The sequence below is a fragment of the Tauraco erythrolophus genome, chromosome 7 (assembly GCF_009769465.1).
Source record: "Tauraco erythrolophus isolate bTauEry1 chromosome 7, bTauEry1.pri, whole genome shotgun sequence".
Lineage (NCBI taxonomy): Eukaryota > Metazoa > Chordata > Aves > Musophagiformes > Musophagidae > Tauraco > Tauraco erythrolophus.
Genome location: NC_141471.1, coordinates 58,335,098 through 58,350,327, shown reverse-complemented (window position 1 = coordinate 58,350,327; position 15,230 = coordinate 58,335,098). Strand labels below are relative to the sequence as shown.

The window sequence follows — 15,230 nt, the reverse complement described above, 5'->3', positions numbered from 1 at the left end:
AGAGACCTACGTATGTTCACATAGTGTTTGACTGAGTAATTATTCACTGATTCTGTAAGTAAGCAAAGAGACTGCTGTAGATGGGAACGTGGAAGGGAGAGGAAGGAGTGGCATATGAGAATCAGTCTCTTTTTAAAAAAGTGTTGGTGGTATGTTTCAAAATATTGGTTTAGCTTTTTCTGGTTTTATGTTTACAGACTTCTCGAGTAGGTGTCTTTGTTCTGCACTATCCCCAGCTGGTCCCAAAGAATCATTTTAGCCTTCACACAAAGCTACTTGCTCCTGTGCCAACCTGGGGAAGGAGCTCAGAGGAGTGTTCTCCCTTAATGCCTTCTGAGAACGCTCCCTGTTGTGCTGACCAGCACGTACCTTACAGAAATACTGTATCTAGCCTTTATAAAAGAATGGCATCTTTCCAAAATCTTAAGCAAGCTGCTTCATGATGCCAGTTGGAGCAATCAGCCTGTTGCTCTGTAAAACCAACAGCAGTTAGAAGGCTTTCAGAAGTTACTACCCTTTAACCTCTGCTGTAGAACTCACCAGTACATAGTGATTATCTGCAAGCCCTCAGATGTTCCCCTCGTTATCCATCACTGGATGCTTTTAGAGATGCTGCTATTCAACTTTATGAATCAAAAGGCAGTGCTCTCTTTCAAGATGCTTCAAATCAGAGGGTATCGAGCATCAGCTATTCCCAGTGAAAAGACGTTGTAGGTGTCTTTACAGATCCCAACTATTATTCATGTGGGAACATCAGATAAGAAAACGCATAAAGACAAGTAATACACCCTTTTTACCATACCTGATGTAGTGCAAATCTTCCAAGGGGAAAGCCTGGAAGCTTTCAAATAATTCCACCATTGACTGCCATTATCAGTAAAGGGGCCAATACAGTAATTGAGAATGGAAATAATGCATAGCTTGTTCAGATAATTAAAGCTATTAACCTCTCCTCAACATGGAATAACCCTCCAATTTCAAAAATCCAATGCTTTGATATGTTGGTCTCTCCAAGTATTGTTTGGCCTCCAAATTCTTCTTCCTGAGAAGTCTCTGAAGAAGTGACATCTAATTTCTTCCTGGACGAGGCTTACATCATTTGCATTTGACCTTGACAGTCCTTGTGGCACTGGGAAGCTGCCTACTCATGGGATGTCTGGAGGCTCTATTTCAGTGTGTGCTGGATTTGATCTGCCAGTAGCTTTTGAGGCTAGACCATGAAGTGCCCTCACCGTGCCCTCCCTCAGCAATGCTGATTTTGATTTAGATTTTTGAGGTGATTGTTCCCTCTGCTCAGCGCTGGTGAGCATGAATAACCAGTCGATCCAGTTATAGATCTGCAGTTGGGTCCACGTCTGGAGTTTGTAGGACAAGGGCATGCTCATACTGGAGGAGGTCCAGCAAAAGGCCACGAAAATAAGTAAAGGCTTGGAGCATTTCTCATATGAGGAGAGACTGAGAGAACTGTGAGTGTTTGTCCTGAAGGATTGACAGAAGGCTTGAGGAGATCTTATGAATGTGTATAAATACCTGATGGAGAGGAGTAAAGCACCATCATACACAGCAGCAGATGTTCTGGTTGTTTTGATTTCTGTGTTTTGGATTCAGATACTGAAAACTGACTTGGGCTTTTGATCATTTTATTGGAATTGGCATATCTTTTAATTGGCCCCTTACGTTTTAAAGTTTTGTTTGTGGACTCAACATGCAAATTGAAACATATACAAAGATATTTATGTATGCTTAATGATTGCCATAGCATTTATAGGCTTAAAATTCTTCAAGCAGGCAATAAATGCAAGAGATCGACAGTGTTTCACTACAACCATCAAAGCTGGCAAATTTTGAAAGGCCATTGACTTAGAGCAGTGCAAAGACCGGCTAGTTTGGCCTCAAATTATCTCAGCAAGTCTTTGTTCACTCTGTAACCTTAGTAATAAACTAAGGTAAAGTTTGGCCTGCATCTTCACTGTGCAGTCTCTACAGCATTTTTGGAGAATACTTGTTATCCACTGTGCTGGGTTTACGTGATGGGGCTTTGGTAGCACAGGAGGGGCTGGACCGGCCTCTGGCCACGTTGGACCCCTCTCCCCTCAGGCCAGGGCTGAGCCAACCAGCGCCTCTGTGAATGCTATATTTAAGAGGGACAAAGGAGCTTGAACCGAGGCTGGACCTACGCTGAAGAGAGGGGCTCCAGTTGGACCACCGCCAGTCAACTGGAGATGGCCACAGCAGGGAGGCTTGGAGAGCTCTGAAGTGCCCCACTCTCAGGGTGCCCACTGGGAGGAGTTTGCCCTGCTGGGACTGCCGAAGTTCATCTGGCTGATTGGGCCCGGTGCAGACGCAGCGGAGAGAGGACCAAGACCTGAGAGAAATGGCTACGTAGATACCAAGGATGGCGAAGACAGAGTGGGAGGAGGTGTGTCAGAACGGAGGTTCCCCTGCAGCCTGTGGTGAGACGACAGGCGGCCCCTCTGCTGCTCGTGGAGATTAACAGTGGAGCAGAGACCCACCTGCAGCCCGTGGAGAAGCCCACGCTGGAGCAGAGACGCCTGTGCCTGAAGGAGGTCATAGAGAATGATCTCTCTTTGGTGCTGGAGACTGACGATGAGGTGGAGAGGCATCTGAAGTCTGTGGAGAACCCCACACTTGAGCAGGTGGCTGCTCCCTAAGAAACTGTGACTCTCTGGGGAGGAAGCCTGTGCTGGGGCAATCTAATGGGTAAGGATTGCATCCTGCAGGAAGGACTCATGTTGGAAAAGTCTGTGGACTGTCCTGTGAGGAGAGGATCCACTGGAGCAGGGAAAAAGAGTATAAGGAATCCTCCTCCTTTAAGAAAGGAGCAACAGAAAGAATGTGTGGTGAACTGACCTGCAGCCCACCCATTCCATGTCCCTCTGTGTCACTGGAGGGAAAGAAGTAGAGCTGGGAAGAAGGGAGGGATGGGGGAAAATGTTGTTTTTTAAGATCTGGCTTTATTTCTTGTTATCCTCTCTGAATGAATCGCTAATGAATTAACTTGGTTCGTTCCCAAGCCGAGTCTGTTTTGCCCAAGGCCATGGTTGGTGGGTGATCCCTTCCTATTCCTATCTCAACCCTGAGGCCTCTTGTTACATTTTTTTCTCTTCTCCACCTCACCAAGGGGAAGGAGTGAGTGAGCGACCTCGTGGTAGCTTAGCTGCTGGCTGGACTAAACCATGACAACCACTTAGAACATTCCTGAAGGTGGATAGAGTTTATATTCCATGTGTTTAGGGAGTTTAAAATGTTTCAGTACACAAAGTATCTCAGGTATACAGAGTGTTCTAGAATCAAGTTTGGAAAAGTGCTGAGTCTTCATGAGATCCCGTAACATCCATCAGTCAGTGTGAGGCGTTGATGCATACACACTGACCTTGAGATCTGGCTTTGAACATGCGTATGTTGGTGTCGTGTACTATATATCATTCAGTGTGAATTTACAGATTATCTTCTTGGAACCCCCCAAGCTTTTTACATCGTACTGAAAAGCTGTGCCTTTGGATGCTGTGCAATTGGTCTCTGCCTTTTCCATGAATCACGTGTGGACTATTTTTTTTGTCTGTTTTTTGTTTCTTGTTTTCACTAACTGATGTCGTATTGCTCAGGATACCACATGGGAGTAGCAGGTTAAATCATGCTCGTGCTCTCAAGGATCTTATTAGAAGACCTCATTCTTCAGAAAAAGGGGAAGGGAAAAAGGACTTTTGCCTCGTGTGTGTAGTGCCTTTTACTGCACTAATGTGAAGTGATTCGATGTGATGGACAGCAGTTTATCAAAACAAAATCTCATTAAAATCTGTCTGCACTTTGCCCTTACTCTCCTTTGTATAATAGGATTGTGAAGCTTTCTGTGACCAGACAGTAACCTGTGGTAACCTGTAGTGTGCGTACATTTATGGGTGATGAATAAAACCATTGTTATCACCCTTAAATGTTGGCATCAATATTGTGCTAATAACATGTGGAAGTTTCTGCTTTATCAGCAGCAATGATTGGCAAATAATCAGCTGTTTTGTAATGGGAAGCTTAAAATCGCAGCCGCAAACCTTTGAGTTAAGCTTCATGGAAAAAGACTGCTGCATTTATTATGATACCATTTTTTTGTTGTGTAACGATGACATGATTGTTGTTTTAGCTTTTTAGTCATACAATGCAATTAAGAATAATCAGTTTTCCCACACATTCCACAAAGCAACTGAAGCAAATGCTTATAACCAGGCCCTTAAATTTAGATGACTTCCGCTGCTGCATGGGCAGCCCACGGGTACAGATGCATGTTTCATCATGGTATGCAGCTCTTGTGTGATTGCAGTGTTCTTACAGGATGTGAGTCTCAAAAGAAGTTGCTGATAAATAGTAAACTCTTTTTTAAGATTTGCCCATAGTACCAGGTTAAATATATTTTGGTGTGCGGAGGAAGGGGATCTGTCTATATTGTGGGCTTTGCAATCTGTAACAGGCATCCAGAGTAGAACTTTAAAAGAATGTGTAAAAGAATTTCTAATTCTTTTACTGGAAGTAGTAGGTGGTCACACCAGTAAAAACTATATTGTGTTACATACGTACACAGATACATGTAGTGTTTACCCCGTAATTTGCATGAAACGTGTGTGGCTGGTTTTAGAATTCAGAGCATCAACAAAGACGGGTCAGGATTTGGGCAGGGTGTTCAGAAAACAAATCTCGACTGTAACTAAAGGTAGTAAGTTTATACTGACAGTTGCAGTTCATAACTATCCCTACTAAAAGCCATTTATTTACCAGGCGGGGAAATGTCTTATGTATTCTCAGACCAGGTTCTGTCATGATTGTTTTAGAAATCTGCATGAACAGATATATCTAAAAAATGTTTATGCATTCACATGCAACTTTCTTTTCTGTGTTCTTTTCCCCAATTTTTTCTGGACATATTGCTCTCCTCAGTGTGAGTATGCAGTACCTTTATATTATGCATGCTTCTAGGCTTTTACTGTATTGGGGCCAAGTCAGTGGGACTCTTTTTGCATGCTTAGGACTAAATGTTTGCTGAATTTCATTTTTGCTTGCTAAGAACCTTAGACTGAAGTGCTTAATTAAATGTGTGAAAAATAAATTGCTAAACTTTATCACTGACCAATACTATTACCAGGAAGTGAAACATAGCGAGAGCAAACAAGTGATATCCTAACTGTGATGTACAGTTACTTGCATTTCAGGGGATGTAATTTTCTACATATGATTTTACAGCTTTGACTATACCAGATGGTAGAATAGTCTTGGTGTGGATGTAGTTGTATCTGTATGAAGGATCACAAGTTGGAATAGCATATTCCTGTTTGTGAAGAAGAATAAGCCACGGTGGAATGACAAGACTTTTTATTATTGAAGTGTTCTCACACTAGAGCTTATATTTCTGTGTTATTTACCCAAATTTATAGTAAGAATTCACACCTTTAGATTAGGACATGATAGCTCATTAAAAAAAAAAAAGAATTATGAGAATGGAAGATGAGATTTGCTCTTTGCAAGAAAGTTTTGCAAGGCCTCATCACCATTAGTGCACCAGCCTGTGCTGGCCTCTGAAGTCAAGTGAAATCAAATTAATAGTTAAAGAATTTTTCCCAAATACTTGTAAAATTGTGGTTGTAACACGTATGACTGAATCTGTAGTTACCCACCCTTGTATAAGGGAGAGGAGTGGATGAAAGGGGAATCTGTTTGCGTTATCCAATTTTAGAAGATGCTCTGACACAATGTTAAAAATTGAGGATGATGCCAATTACAGATTTTCTTTTTCCAGTGAAAATCTGAGTGAAGATGATTTAGACTGAAATGAAAGCTGTTATGTCCTACTCTGTTAAATGTTTGGTTCACCATGAAATATGCCAGGAAGGCCACTGTAATAAAGTCAAAAGAAAAATAAATAAAACCTCAAAGAAAAGAAGTCCCATTTTCTCCCAGAGGTGCATCTTGAGACCACTGACTGAGGAGATAGCTTAATCTCCAGCTGAAGAGCTGGAAAGATGCAGCCTATCCCTTTCATCCCCATGAGAGTCCCTAACTGTCATTGCTATTTGGCAATTATCTTTTTTTTTTTTTGCATATTTGATCAGGGTCTGTGACACCTCAGTGCAGCTGTCTGCTCTCAGTCAGGCTGAGTGAAGCTGAATAAATCAGGCCTGGCAAGTAAGTGTCACCCTGGTAAATCCTTCTCAGTCCCTGTGAGTGTGGGACACATATGCAAAGTTTCAGGATGCCTCAAGACACATTTTCAGCAAATTAACTATTAACCAAGATAACTTCTCAACTTTAGAAAAACTCTAGAAAAATCAGAAGGGCCACATTCATCTATCCTTGTGGATGACTTTGAGCCACTTTTATAGAACCAGAGATTGAGTCTGAATAGACGTGTTTAAGGAAGTAATTTGAACATTATTTACAAAGTTTCCACTTAAAAGATGTGCTAATATTTTATAGCTTAGTTACAGCTTATCACCTGTCTTTTTTCTTCCAGGCTTTTAAGACCAAGGATGGCTACATTGTGATGGGAGCTGGAAATGATCAGCAGTTTGTCACTGTGTGCAAGGTAATGGTGTGTCAGGTGATGGTATAGAAATGTGTAACAGTTTCCGTTCTGACTAGAAAAATAATTACTGATTGCTTCTTAATTACTCTTTTTTTGGGTGAAAATAAGTAGCAAGTATAAATTCTAACCCTGGGGTTCTGGCTGGTAGTTCAGGGGACTGATATGGGTTCTGTGCTTTGCCTCTATCTTAAGAACATCTAAATTGCCAGACTTTTAGGTGCTGAAACCCTTTTGAAGTCTGTGCAGCTGCACGGCTAGTTAGCTAAAAAATGAACAAGCTAACAGCCTTCCAGTTCGGAATGGTGAATGTCATGGAAGTCACACTGGTACCTTTTTCAAGAGTTTCTCCATAAAATACATGGTGGGTGCAGATATGAACAAAGCAAAGACAGGGGATGGATGGTTCTTGTGGCACCTTCATCAGTAGCTGAGTGCGTAGTCCTTTGGAACACTAATATGTGCTGGTCTGTGCTCACAGAGAAACTTGCAGACTTTTTAGAAAAGAAGTATTACAGGACTGTGGGCTGGCTTTGGAGTATGCAGAGATACAATATTGAAGAACAAATCTTCAAACGGGACTGCTGCATTCAAAATCTGGTATTTTCATTATTTTGAACTGAAGGAACGTGATTGGCAGTTCTGTTTTCACAGAGGGTAGCTTGAAACGTTGTAAAATAGTTTCGTTTTTTTCACATACTTTTTTCTGGTTGTTTTAATACCTGGAATTGCTTTTCCCTGGACAATGAATACATTTTAAAAGAGAAGGAGTGGTTGTAGGGAGACAATTGTTCTTAAATAAAGTGTGGCAACATTCCAAACAAAGACCCCAGTAACAGGCAAGCTGGGACAAGAAAAGTTTTGCACATAGCATTAGACAGCATTTTTAAAAATGAGAGTTCTACCTTTTTCCTGCTATTATGTTTTTTTTCTCTGGGAACTTGGATATTTAGCCTAAATTAATCACGCTCCAAACAAGCTGACAGCCTCAGGAAATTGAGCATTATTTTCCTCCATTTGTTCATGTCAGACATTTTGCATTTCCATGAATGTTCACAACTAATAACTGGAATATGGAGTAAGAAGACAATGCAGTTGGGATTCTCTCTTAGTGCAGTTTGGGCTGTATATTCCCCACCTTGCCATCTGGAGGGGTCTGATTTCATTTGCTTGAATTGACTCTCTCAACAAGTAGCAAGTTAACCTCTTCAGAGTTTTCTCAGTAGTTCTTCTTCATACAGATGTCCAACCACGATAGCGTGGCCATTATCTTAACATGGATGAAGACTAATGACTGAATAAGTGTCTACCTGCCACAGCTCAGTTTTATCAAAGACTCACTGTCTCATAAAGGAAATCTTCACAGACAGTCCCAGGACGTAGCTGTGAATGTCTTTTTGGTGCTTTAGTTGAAGAAGTACGTATCAAATGCTGGTCTTTCTGCCGTCCGTGAGTAAGGCAGAACTGAAGATCTGGCTCAGTAGGTTCTGACACCATGATGTGAGCTAGAAGGCACTAATAATTCAGACTGTGGATTCATCTCACTTTGGGGTACAGCTGAGAGACTCTGTGACTGTTTGATACATCCTCCCTCTGTAATCAATAAGGAGTGAATGGTACCCCAGAGGATGAGGCAACATTTCTACGATTTGTGTAACCTCAGAATCTGTAGAACTAAAATTAAGTGAAAGGAATAGTGGCCCTATTCTGCATGCTGATGTTTTTTCATTTCATCCTCATAAAGGTGTTCTGGTATTTCTAGAATTGAAAGTAGGAGGTACAGAACATGGAAAAATAATGACTGCTTGCATTTCAAAGGGATTAAAAAATTGGAAAAATTAGTTCAAGTTTTGGGTAATGGTTAGATTTTTCTGTAAACAAGTTATCATATTTGGTTTTAAGAACGATCTTTCTACCCTTATGAAGTTATTGTAGGTATGGATTTGGGCTGTTAAATTGCCTGGAAACAGAGTGATGTGGAAGTCAGTGGAATGCTGTGAAACCCATTAGAGGTATGCTCTATGCTAAGTCGAAGGTGGTTTGGAACTCAAAACACCATGAAGTGGGAAAGCCAATAAGGGAAGAGGACTTTACTACAGGAAGGCTTGCAACACCCTAGTGAACCTTTAGTAAATACAGAGACCACTAATTCAAATACTGGAGTTGCCATTAGAGAACCTTTCTGAGATGAGCTGGTGCTAGAAATACAGGCTGTGTGGAAGCTGTTGCCCTGAAGAGACATACTCTAGAGATGTAACAGCTGGCTCAAGCTGTAAACAATTGCAAACATTCTGCTTCAACCATATCTTTTGAGGCAAACAGAGAAAAAACTGGAAGAATTCACTGCGATGTTTTCAAAATCAATGACAACTGACTGTAGCTTGTTTGGGGACTTGGATAATTGCAGCAAAACTTGGTAATGCTGCTGTCTGAAGTGCATTTCATAGTGGTCAAGTGTTACAAAAGCACGTCCTGATGTGTACTGTTTCGGTCTAAATAGGGAATACGGAGCAAGAGTCTTCAAAAGACTGAGTTTTTGTGTACAGCAAAGAGGAGTACAAACAGGTTTGAGCGTATTGGGGGACAAAATGCAGAGAACATACACTCTGAATGTGCATCTTAGATCTTGAAGAAGGCCTGGAGACGGACAACAGCAGTTTCATTCCAAGCGGATGTAGTGAAATAAAGAAAATATTGGCAGCATGATGCAGAAAGATGAATGGCACATTAATGAACAACTTCTCCCAATGTGCATTTGTTAGTCACAAAAAAATTGAGAAGAACATATATAGACATGCAGCTTTACAACAGATGGACATTAAGTTAAAGCTGAAGTCAGTAACGTTAATTAAAACAGTAGAGTGAGCAGCTCCATATGATAATTTTTCATATAACTCATCAAATGGAACCATAGTTTTCTGATTAATTTCTTGTTTTTTTTAAGATCTCATAAATAAGAATTCACTATCATTAATAAATCATATCAATATCATTTATCAATCATATTAAAACAACCATGGCAGAGGCGTTGGAGCGAGATGATCTTTGAGGTCCCTTCCAACCCAAATCATTCTATGATTCTGTGATTTACCTTGAACAACCTTGCGTGATTTTTTCCTCTAAAGCAACAATCTGTAACTCCAAAATAGCAGTATTAGGAGATAATTTTAAGGAGATACCAATATTATTGTTAAATACAGATAGGAAAAGAAGAAGATATTCTAAAGTTAGATTATGATATGTTATCATTTTCATGAACTAGATTGTGTAAACACAGAAGGACAAGAAAATATGCGATGAATTAAGTGTTGATGGAAGATGCTAAATTGATGTTCTGTGTTCTCTTGCAGATAAAAATCTGCAGAAAACTCATGTAATATGGTCATTGTTCCAACATAACTTACTGATACATTGGTTTCCATGCTTACTTTTGTCACTCTAGGTGACAACTGCATCAAAACTGACTGTTTTGAGTATCTCTAAATATCTGTTGAAAGAACACCTATTTTGCTGATGGTTTTAAGTCATCAACAGCTATTCACTTGGAAGGGAAGCCATATCTTTGTTCATCCCAGCAAAGTAAGGAGTCATTAAACGATAGTGGCCTTGGTCTGAAGCAATCTCAGAGGTTCAGCTCTGAGGCCCTCAACATAAGAAACACATGGACCTGTTGGAGCAAGTCCAGAGGAGGGCCACAAAGATGATGACAGTACTGTAACACCTCTTCTATGAAGACAAGCTGAGAAAGTTGGGGTTGTTCAGCCTGGAGAAGAAGAGGCTCCAGGGAGACCTTCTAGTAGCCTTCCAGTACCTAAAGGAGACCTACAGGCTGGAGAGGGACTTTTTACAAGGGCGTGTAGAGATAGGACAAGGGGCAATGGCTTTAAATTGAAAGAGGAGAGATTTAGATTAGATCTGAGGAGGAAATTCTTCACTCTTTAGAGTGAAGCACCGGAACAGGTTACCCAGAGAAATTGTGAATGCCTCATCCCTGGAAGTGTTCAAGGCCAGGTTGGATGAGGCTTTGAGCAACCTGATCTAGTGGAAGGTGTCCCTGCCCATGGCAGGGGTGTTGGAACTAGGTGATCGTTAAGGTCCCTTCCAACCCAAACCTTTCTATGATTCTATGAATTACCAGAATTTTAGGTTTGAGGCAAGTGTCAGAGATTGACACTGATCTATGTATCACTTACGTGTGGTAATACATAAGCATATGGATTCGAGGAGTGACTGAACATGTTAATAAACCAAAAATCCATTGAGGATCGCTAAATACAAAGAAGACAGCACCGACTCAGAAATATTGGTGGAGTTTGGATGAATGTTAAGGAAATGTCGTGTACTGACCCTGTTCTTAAGCTCTTCCTAAGCATCAGCACTCAGTCACAGGCAGTGATAGGATGATGGGCTATAGGGACTTCAGCTTTGAGCCAGTCCTGCTTTTTTGTAAGCCTTCTTGGAAATGGCCCTGTAAAAAATGTAGCATGTTTAGAATGGTTACAAGACTCATCATAAGCAAAATTGATCTTGAGTGTGTGTTAGTGAGTAAAAATACATAAAGAATATTCAACAGTTTCTTTGTAAGCTTCTATTCTGCCTTCCTCTGTAGCTGATGTTATTGGGATATTTTTTATTAAATTTGGAAAGCACAACCCATTCTGTATGTTCTATATAAATACATTGTGGCATGAATAGATAAGGTATTTAGAAAGTATTGATTGTCCACACAGCTACTGTTTCATAAATGCCTCTACGAATTCTAAGAGTTGTTGTTCACATTTCATTCCCTTTATAGTATAATTCACATTGGCTTTGCATGATGGTTAAATTTCTAATGTGCCAAGTGGGAGTTGCATACAGAAGATATATTTCTCCTTTCTTGGAGGTTATACCACCAATTTTCTTTATTAATTCTTTTGGAAGAAATCATAAAGAAAAACTTTGACATTTCAATAGAAAAATGCCTTTTCATTTTTTTTTTTCCTTTTTGACAGAAATTACTGAAGTGGAAAGAAATATTCTTAGACATAGCTTTTCTCAGTATAGCATATGAAGTACAGTCATATTTCTTATTCTGTGACATACAACTTAGTGCAGGATAATCCCACGGATCTCTCCAGCCTCACTGTAATAACTTACAAACTTCTACAATAACAATTTCTCCTAGCTAATGGTGAAAGTTATCAACTAAAATTTGGATGTTCTGTTTAATTTCTGTCTTTTTCTGTACTTGTTATGTAACATTAACTGGGAGGCATTATCTTTTCTTAGTTTCCTAATATATATTAAATGATTAATGAGAAGTAGGGATTTTTGGGAAGTTACCTTAAATTGGTAATAAATTTCCTTAGCTATGTATCTCCTGCCAAGCACATTTCTTATTCCCCTTTATTTTCATTTAGATCCTGAATTTGCCTGAAGTGAGTAAGGATTCCAGATACAAAACTAATACTCTCAGAGTCCAGAACAGAAAAGAACTTATTAACATATTGTCAGCCCGGTAAGTTAATTTTAAGGAAAGAAATGATATTTAATCTGTTAATGCAAATAGTCACGTATAAGAAGCTCTCATCATATGAAATTTTACTTTAATCTATTGAGATACTTTTTTTTTTTTTTAAAAAAAAAAACTGTGGCGAACACTTACTGATGTTAAAAATACTGCCTTTTGCACACAGTCTAGGAAGAAGCTAGACCAAAGATTTAAGTTTTCAGAAACCAGTTTAACTTATTTTTAACTATGAACTTGAATTTCAGTGAAACATCCAGTACTTCCTGATTTCCTAGATGAATGTAACTGCTAGAAATAAAATGCTTGGAACACTGTTTGCTTGTGCTGAGACTTGGATTTTAAAGTTTTCGCTGAGAGTTGCTGTATCCAAGGGAATTCCACTTCATGCTACTCCCTCGCTGCTGGTTCTGTATTGTGGTACTCTGTGCCCCAAATTCTCCCTGGGTCAATCCTTTTGAAATCAAAAGGATATATACTGAGTATTCTATGTATGGATCATCCTATTAAATACTTCAATTAAAAATTGTTTAAGAGAAAGCTCAGGAGCCCTTTATTTGTGAAATTAAAATATCTTAGTTATCTTCCTCATTCGGTTTGAGAAGGTCTTATTTCTGTGGAGTGCTCTTCTGCTTAATGGAGAGGATGATAAATTTACATAACATAAGAAAGCCCTCATCTGTGTAAAGCTACCCAAAGGTGGCTTCAGCAGCACTTAATACTTCGGGGGATGAGCAGAAGAGGCAGTGTATCTACTGTTGTCAGTAATTCAAGAAATGTCACACTGTCTTTTTGACAGTTGGCCTGTATGAGTCTCTGTCAACAAATGTGTAACAGTTATAGTTCAGGCATTTTTTTGAGAGATTTTTTTTTTTTTTTTTTTTTTTATATTGAGAACCATAATTACCTTGCATTAAAAACTGTAGGGAGAATCATTTTGCCCCTTCCTGTTGCTTTTGCAAATTTGTCTCTGTCTTACCTGGCCATTTTCAGGTGTCCTGCCCCTGATGAGGTACTGAAGTACCAGGTGACTTTGCATTTTCAAATAATTATGGTACAACTGTTCATGATGAACAGGTGACAGGAACTCATCTGTTGCTTGCCTTCCTATAACAAAGGTATTGTGATAGCAAAGCCGAACCCAGTCTTCTTATGAGTTTTAAGCCCTTGGAAGGAAATAGTTATCTTTTGACCTACTTTTGAGCTCTTACATTCTTGACACTCAATCTTTGTTTCACAGTTGATTCATGTTGACCTATTACTTGGAGTTTATTTCATTTAATATGGCATTTATCTAATGTACTCTGGTACCTTTTGAGAGTGTTCTTTTGCCATCCACAGATCAATTAATTAATAGCGTGTTGCTTGTGTTCAATTTTGAATGCAGGTTAGGTTTTTTTTTAGGGGCAATATCTAAATAAGAAGATAAAGTTCAAGGAACAGTTGTTCTTTGAATGAATGGCCAGAATTCTAATTTGTTTTTATATCCATAGCTATTAGTTCATCAGATTACCTCATCGCTCTTTCAATTACTGCTTTATGTCTTTTTTGTTAGAGTTTATGTTCTGTTTTATTAGCATCATTTAGGCTGAATTGCTGTTTAATTTATATGCAAGTTTGTGACTGTATACATACTTTTGGAGTAGACATTTCCAACAGTATTCTGTTATGTCATATTATTGTGAATTTATCTGACATTCAGTTTTAAAACACTGACTATAACAAACACCTTTGGCATTCTAATGAAGGTCAAATATGTTTCCATACACATTCCATGGTAACTTTGCTTTTATTCAGTAATGCTCAGTTGTTTGTAAAATTGTATGTGGTTCATTTTTGAAGTTACTTAGAGAATTAAATGAATAGTTTCTCAGTGCTGAAAAATGTCAACCCTTGAGAAATGAAGGGAAATGACAAAATAGTAATGGCAGAATTTCACTGAAAAATACCGTAATTAAATCACTGATTGCAGCTTCCAGCACATGGAAAATACAAACTTAAGGTGCATTAGTTGGAAAGAAACACCTGCAGACCCTCCCATTCCTTCACTATGTGTACACTGCTATCCATCTCACGATGAATTTGTGGAGATGTGAGCTGGAACAGCTTTGAAGAGTTGTGATTTTGTTGGCATGGGTTCTACTACAGTCACTTTTGTTGAGATGAGCCCCTCCTTTATGTGATGGAAGGCAAAAAGAAACATGAAAGTCCTTTCAGGATTTAGTCAGGCCATTCATCCATGTCTCATTTTGGTGCTGTGCCAGGCAGGTTGCATGCAACTTGAGGCAAAGCAGCTTTTTTCTATTTTTTCCAGTGATGTTGCAATGGAAAAAGCCAGCAAATTTGTTTGATGTGCCAGGCTAAGCAGTAGAAAGCAGGTAAAAATTTGCATCTATGTATAGGAATCTGGTGATTCCTAAATGTTCCTTCTCTTTTGTGCATGGTTGGAAAAATAAATGGGAATTACAGTCCTGCAATGGAATTCTTTGAGAGTGTTGCTGCTGATAAGGCTGGTGAAAAGATTCACAGATATTGTCTGTGTCGCAGCACCTCGACAGTAATTATGGTGACTAGAAGCACGTGAGATGAAGCATGTAGTTGTGTTTCCTTCCTTTTCCCCCAATCTCTTTTGCTGCAGTTTTCAGTGTACACATCCTCCCTGTTCCACTAAGTCCTTAGTATTTTAAGTGCCATTTGTATGGCAGGTACTTGGTAGTCTGCAGTTGCTTGCATGTATCACTGCTGTTGCACGGTACATATACGCATGCTTTTTTTTCCAAGCTGTTGATGCTGTTGTAATCTTATTGAGCTGAGGTTCCCCCAGAGCCTAGAGTGGGCTTCCATTGACGTATCTAAGCTCTCCCCTTCCTCCTATCTCTTTTGAACTATTTCCAGAGGTATGACTTACCTTTTCCTTTCCTGTTTTTCTTAATGTTCAAAATGGACTAACTGCAATTCATGTCTAACTTCTGAGCACTTATTAAGTGCAGGAAGAAGGATTCTTGGCCTCCTCCTCTTAAGGAAAAGGATTGCCCAGGTTTTATTTAGGAATAGAAGGAGATGTTCAGACCTACTCAAAGGGTCAGGAACTCCCTGAAGTCTTGAGAATCTACTTCGCTGCATGTGTGGAGCTGAAAA

General features: G+C 39.5%; 1 protein-coding gene across 1 annotated transcript in view; it reads left to right on the top strand.

Moving 5' to 3' along the window:
- Positions 1–15,230, top strand: part of SUGCT (succinyl-CoA:glutarate-CoA transferase) — a 375,641-nt gene that overhangs the window by 116,718 nt on the left and 243,693 nt on the right. The window contains exons 10-11 of the mRNA XM_086614740.1: positions 6,515–6,586; positions 11,986–12,083. Coding sequence (XP_086470866.1) covers positions 6,515–6,586; positions 11,986–12,083 — 170 coding nt within the window. The remainder of the gene's footprint in view (positions 1–6,514; positions 6,587–11,985; positions 12,084–15,230) is intronic.